General features: G+C 39.2%; 1 protein-coding gene and 1 long non-coding RNA gene across 6 annotated transcripts in view; one reads left to right on the forward strand and one right to left on the reverse strand.

The window, feature by feature from the left end:
• LOC106869026 (transmembrane protein 272) overlaps positions 1 to 3,373 on the forward strand; it is a 19,503-nt gene extending 16,130 nt beyond the window's left edge. For all 5 annotated transcript variants that reach the window (XM_014914523.3, XM_014914532.3, XM_014914549.3 and 2 more), the window contains one exon: positions 390 to 3,373. In XM_014914523.3, the coding sequence (XP_014770009.1) occupies positions 390 to 841 (452 nt within the window). In that variant the 3' untranslated portion in view covers positions 842 to 3,373. The remainder of the gene's footprint in view (positions 1 to 389) is intronic.
• The window catches only part of LOC149130927 (uncharacterized), a 144,774-nt gene that overhangs the window by 132,685 nt on the left and 4,589 nt on the right, over positions 1 to 7,500 (reverse strand). The gene's annotated exons all lie outside the window — the stretch shown is intronic.

Consider the following 7,500-nt stretch of genomic DNA (forward strand, 5'->3'; position numbering starts at 1 on the left):
CTTACAAAAGCCTTACTTAATTCATATCTGTAGATGTGTTATTGATTGGTAAACATACTACAGCACCCCGCCTAGAGGGCCATTATAGGTTTTTAATGAAATCCACTTAGCCTATAATTCAACTGGATGTTAGTTTAACATGTACGCAAACTTTCGTCAAGGTTGGTTCACTGGTGCAGACAGCAAGATGGTAACAGATAGACAGATCAGACAGACAGAATTTGCCATTTATGTAATTGACACACACACACACACACACACACACACACACACACATATATATTGTTATATTTCTGCTGCTTTTAAATAAAGTATGTATGTGTATATATATATATATATATACATACATATATTGTAAAATAATAAATCATATTTCCTTCTCACCACAGGTTCCAGTTTCCAAGAGGAATGTCCCAAAGAACCCCGCATTCTTGTCTATCTGTTAGTGACAGGGAGTACAGGGACCCTGAAGATGATCCTGTCCCTTTGGCGCCAAGTCTCGTTTCGACGTAGCCAGAAGTACGAAAGCTACAACACCCACCACAATGACTACGATGACGATGATGACGACGAATCACTTGTTGTAACCAAAATGCTGAAGTTCACCAGCAACTTCCTCACTTTATTCCTAATTGTCTGGTTTGTGCTAGGTAACGTATGGGTATTTGGAATTTGGTGGCCTAACCCCTACGGAAGCCTCCACAAACCAATAGACTGGTGCAATCGATCTGTCTTTATCTATTGCATAGTTCATATTATGATTGTGTATATCTTGCTGGCAGTGGCTGTACTAACAGTCATAATTTTGATTATCTGTTATATGTGTCAAAGAACGGATTAAGTTTTACCCCTCAGTATTTCTTTTCATGTCTGTATACATACACATACATACATACATATATAAAAAAACATACTTAGTATGTAGATAGGGTTATAATCCCAGTTGTGTCCTCATAAAGTACATCCGTGTATTCCAGTACTCCAAATTATATTTGTAGATGTTATATTTTATATGAGAGTTGAAAATACTGGAGGATGCGGTTATATTGTTAAATACGGGAAAATAATTATTGCAGAGTAATTACATGTTAAAAGAGAAAACTGCAAAAACTTCTTGGCATTATTTATTCTGCATTACATATGTTTTGTTACTAATAGGAGTTATATAGATATACCTGCAGAAAAACATGTAAAACATCTCCTATTAGTAATTTTTCAGACTGAGAATTATAATAATACAGACTTACATTGCATTGAGCTACAGTATATAGTAATAATATCAATCATACATATACATACATAGATATATGTGTAATATGTATGTGTGAGTGTGTGTGCATATATGTGTGTGTGTAAGTATATAGTTACATAGAGGAGAAATTATGATAAACACAAGATGCAGTTTATATATAATATGTTCCCTACATATGTTTCAACATTGTGGTAGTTTGGAACTTGTGTATTTCATGTTCCAAGAGCAATTGGATGTTAGACCACAACAGATCATCAGAGGTACACTTTATTGATTCATGTTATACAGATCAAATAAGAATAATTTACATGGAGTTCTAAACATACCAGTAGCAGTTGTACATGTAACTGCATGCATTTGAGTGTGTTAAATGAACTTATTCATCCGTAAAAACCTGAAGCTCACCCTAGCGCTCCTCTCACTTTTACCAAACTCTTCAAAGTAATATATATTTACCCAATGAGGACTGTTTCTTTTCTTTTCTAAACAGCAACACAATATATCTTTTATACAAGAAAACATATTATAGTGTACTGAAATATTTTAATATTTTTATGCTCTATTTTGGTGGGGAAAAGGGAAATATGTGTACATATAGACATATATAAATATATATATGTATAGACAATATTTTTAGCAACCCTTCGCACCAGGCAGGCCTTGTGGTGGTGCTGGTTTAGTCTCCACTGACCCAACCATGCAATAACTTGTACTGGACTCCATGCTACCAGTAGTACTCATGGGTAACCTCACAAATGACCTGACATATGTGTGTGTGTGTGTGTGTGTGTGTGTGTGTATGTATGTACGCATATATATATATGTATATAAGTGTATATATATATGTGTGTGTGTGTATATATATATATATATATATATATATATATAAGTATATATATATATATATAAGTATATATATATATATATATCTACTTATATATGTATATATATTTATATATTGAATATATGTACATACATGCATGTGTGTATACTTATATTTATAACTATACACATACATAAAACACAAACACACGTAGACACCCTTTCTTTCTTCCTCCCTCTCCCTCTATCTCAGAAGAAGAAGAAGAAGAAAAAAAAACAAGAAACAAAATGAAAAAGTTATATAATTTTCTACTGATATAAATATAAAGATATATACATATATAGAAGAAGAAGAAGAAGAATATTTTTCTGACCTAAAATCATGATTGTGTGACCCAAGTCTTTCGTATAACCATTTTTTTTTTTATATATATTCTTTCATTTTACTACTTTTTTATTTTGGTGTGTTTTGTGCTGGAAATCTTGTTTTTTTCATTATTATTATTATTATTATTATAATTTCTATCTTTTCCTTTTTACATTCTTTTTTCTTTACAATATTAAAAGAAAAAAAAACTTTTAAATATTTTACTCATGCTTTTGAAGTGTTTTTTGGGGGGGAGTTTTTTTCCTGAAATTATTGTGGTTTTGTGGAGTATGTCAGTAAACATCATCATCATCACCAACATCATCATCAGCATCTTCATCATCACCATCATTATCATCATTGTCATTGTTGTCGTCATCATCATCATCATCATTGTTATCATCATTTTTGTCATCATTGTCATCATCGTTATCATCATCACCATGATCATCATCATCATCAATGTTACCTTCTTCATCAGTGTTATCATCATCATCATCATCATCCCCCGCCCCCGACATCTACCTCATCACCATCATCATCATCGTCGTCGTCTCTCTCTTTCTGTCACAGAAGTGAAATAAATATTTTAAATTTTAGATTTTAAAAAAATATGTTTTAATTTCTTGATTGGATGTAAATGTAACCATGACAACAGAAGCTGCTAAAAAAAGCATCAACAAACAAACAAACAAACAATAGCAAAAAACTATAACTATAACAACAACAACACCAGCAGCAGCAGCAACAACAGAAATAGTAACAACACTGAGTACAAGAATAAAGCAACAACTGCAGCAGCACCAACTGCAGCAGCACCAACTGCAGCAGCACCAACTGCAGCAGCAATTACAGCAACAACAAGAACAACAACTTATACAGATTGTTTTATTTTTTAATAAAATATATATATATATGTATATAAATGTTCATTATTTGTTTGGCTCTTTTTGTAGACTCACACCCAACTTTTATCTATTTTCCTAAAACAAGAAGCCAAACTGGGCTAATTTGTTTGTGGAAGACCATCAGTCACCCATATGCAGTCACGATACTCGGCCCGGTCTGGGAATCGAACTCACAACCTCACAATCGTACATATATATATATACATATATATATATATCATCATCATCATCATCATCATCATCATCGTTTAACGTCCGCTTTCCATGCTAGCATGGGTTGGACGATTTGACTGAAGACTGGTAAACCAGAAGGCTGCACAAGGCTCCAATCTGATCTGGCAGGGTTTCTACAGCTGGATGCCCTTCCTAACGCCAACCACTCCGAGTGTGTAGTGGGTGCTTAAACGTGCCACAGGCATGAGGGCCAGTCAGGCGGCAATGGCAACAGCCACGCTCAAAATGATGTTTTTTACGTGCCACCAGCACAGGAGCCAGTCCCATATATATAAAATTAGAAATATTACATTTCTAAATCTCTCAGAGAGATTTATACAGTAGCAGCACGATAAAGTGATGGTTTATTGCCAACTTAATGTGGCAGTCCCATGAAAGGGAAGAATGTTACTGCTATTTAGCCCCAGGAAACATTGTTTCCAGTTGGCTATGTGACACAAGTGTACTGTGTCCTTATGTTTTCAAACAGGGGAGATAAGCACCTCCACCCAGCAAAACCAGCATCCAGAGACTAGTTTCAGAGGCATTGCTCTTCCTCAGTCTGGAGTACTCCAGCATGGCCACAGTCAAATGACTGAAACAAGTAAAAGAATAAAAGAATATATAATACCAACATATACATATATATGTGTAGTAGCAGTAGTAGTAGTAGTAGTAGTAGAGAAAGCCTTAGCGTATTTATGAACAGCTATAAGAGCGAGATGATTGATCTGTTAGAGAACATAGCGAAATAGATGAATAGGTGGATGGGTATCTGAGGGTATCTGGGGATGGCTGGCTGGATGGATCAGATTAATGGATTGAAAACTGGTTTGATGGATGGCTGAAGTTTTGGATGGATAGTTGTCTGGTTGGTTGGCCAGTTTGTTGGTTAGCCAGCTGGTTGGGTGGCTGACTTGCTACATGGTCCAATGGAATAGCTGAAGAAGTGGCTGGTTGACTGGTCGGCTGACTGGCTCGCTGGCTGGCTGGTTGGCTGGTTGGTTTGTCTGGTTGGCTGGTTTGGATGGTTAGATTAAAAGGTCATTGAACAATGAACTTTTGTGCAGTGGAGGAGGATTTCAGAATATGTCAATTGAAATGAAACAATCAACAGATGGAACTGAAGAGAGAATGATGGTGGTGGTGGTGGTGGTGGTGGTGATGATGAGAAGGGGGACAACAATGATGACCATGATGATGATGATGATGATGATAATGATGGTGATGGTAGTGGAAGTGGTAGCGATGAGGAGGAGGGTGATGACAACCTTGATGATAATGGTGGTGGTGGAGGAGGAGGAGATGGTGGTGAAGAAGAGGAGGAGGACAATAACGACGACAATGATTGTGATGGTAGTGGAGGTGATGATGATGATGATGAAGAGGAGGAGGAGGAGGTGGAAGAGGAGGTGGTGGAAGAGGAGGAGGTGGAAGGGGAGGAGGTGGAAGGGGAGGAGGTGGAAGAGGAGGAGGTGGAGGAAGACCATGATGGTGACAACGACAACAATGATGATGAGGTTGAGGATGAGGAAGATAATGACAATCACAATGATGATGATGTTGATAACAATGATGATGATTACGATAAGGATTTTGAGGAGGAGGAAGAGGAGGATAACGATGATGATGATAACAGACTGAAATCAACGAAGTCAAAAAATAAACAGAAAAAAATAAACAAACAAACAAATTCACCCCTGCCAACACCACCCCTGCCACCATCCACCCCAGCACCCCACCCCCTTCCACTCACAGCAAAACAAATAATTTTTTAGAAGTATTTGAATTTCAGAAGTTTAAAGTCAAGATGATATTTAAACGAATACACACTTTAAACCCACAGACACAACCATGGGATCATATACACACACACACACACACACACATATAAATCAACATGCGTACACAAACACACACACACACACAGATGTGCACATAGATGCAGAGACACAGAGAACCACAGATACAAAGACAGACACACAACACATTCATGCGTTTAAACATTGTCATCGTCATCGTCGTCGTCGTCATCGTTGTCATCATCGACAATTATCATCATTATCCTCACCATTGCTGCCATCATCTTCATCCTCCTCCTCCTTCCCCTCACATTCATCATCATCATCATCATCATATAGACAAATATAGACAAACGGATTCAGAGATTTGACTCAGAGACAAATACATTGACTCACCCCGCAAAGATATACACCTGGACCTAATGAAGACCAACATAGACTAACACACACACACACACACACACAGAATGACAGACACAGCAAATTTTAAAAGTTAAAGCGTTCCATATTTCTTTAGGCGCAGGAGTGGCTGTGTGGTAAGTAGCTTGCTTACCAACCACATTGGTTCCGGGTTCAGTCCCACTGCGTGGCACCTTGGGCAAGTGTCTTCTACTATAGCCTCGGGCTGACCAAAGCCTTGTGAGTGGATTTGGTAGACGGAAACTGGAAGAGGCCCGTCGTATATATGTATATATATATATATATATATATGTGTATGCTCCGTTGGATGTGTAATGTCAATGTGAATACCCGTCAGAGTGTAAGTATCTTGAGAGAAAAGCTGAACATTAGAAGCATCAGTTGTGGTGTGCAAGAGAGACGATTGCGCTGGTATGGACATGTGGTGAGAATGGATGAGGATAGCTGCGTGAAAAAGTGCCACACCCTAACAGTTGAGGGAACCCGTGGAAGAGGTAGGCCCAGGAAGACCTGGGCTGAGGTGGTGAGGCAAGACCTTCGTACATTGGGCCTCACCGAGGCGATGACTACTGACCGAGACCTTTGGAAATGTGCTGTGCATGAGAAGACCCGGCAAGCCAAGTAAGATCGTTGCCAGTGCCCCTGGACTGGCTCTTGTGCGGGTGGCACATGAGATGCACCATTTTGAGCGTGGCCGTTGCCAGTACCGCCTGACTGGCTCCCGTAGGATTTTCGAGTGAGATCGTTGCCAGTGCCCCTGGACTGGCTTGTGCGGGTGGCACATAAAAGACACCATTTCGAGCGTGGCCGTTGCCAGTACCGCCTGACTGGCTCCCGTAGGATTTTCGAGTGAGATCGTTGCCAGTGCCCCTGGACTGGCTTGTGCGGGTGGCACATAAAAGACACCATTTCGAGCGTGGCCGTTTTCGTGTGGGTGACACGTAAAAGCGCCCACTACACTCTTTGAGTGGTTGGCGTTAGGAAGGGCATCCAGCTGTAGAAACTCTGCCAAATTAGATTGGAGCCTGGTGTTGCCATCCGGTTTCACCAGTCCTCAGTCAAATCGTCCAACCCATGCTAGCATGGAAAGCGGACGTTAAACGATGATGATGATGATATATATATATATAATAATAATAGGCGCAGGAGTGGCTGTGTGGTAAGTAGCTTGCTTACCAACCACATGGTTCCGGGTTCAGTCCCACTGCATGGCACCTTGGGCAAGTGTCTTCTACTATATAGCCTTGGGCCGACCAAAGCCTTGCAGCATCACTGACACCACCACCACCACCACCACCACTAACAACATGTCATCGCTGTCATCATAACCAACACCAATCCCATCACCACCACCACCACCTCCATCACTACGACCTCTATCATCATCCTCATCATGATGAATGTTCTCATTGTCATTATAGAAAGAAAGAAAGAAAGAAGGAAAGAAAGAAATAAGGAAGGAAAGAAAGAAAGAAAGGAAAGAAAAAAAGAAAGGAAAGAAAGAAATAAAGAAGGAAAGAAAGAAGGAAAGAAAGAAAGAAAGAAGGAAAGAAAGAAAGAAGGAAAGAAGGAAAGAAAGAAAGAAAGAAAGAAATTGGACAGAAACCAACAAATGGCAATGATGCCGCAATAAATAGATCCAACAAGTTCTTCATTTTAGATTTGTCTTCAACAATATTTCTATTGACCCCCCCCCCCTTCTTCCCCCTCCCCCCT

The sequence above is a fragment of the Octopus bimaculoides genome, chromosome 26, assembly GCF_046866305.1.
Source record: "Octopus bimaculoides isolate indiv1 chromosome 26, ASM4686630v1, whole genome shotgun sequence".
In the NCBI taxonomy this organism is placed as follows: Eukaryota; Metazoa; Mollusca; class Cephalopoda; order Octopoda; family Octopodidae; genus Octopus; species Octopus bimaculoides.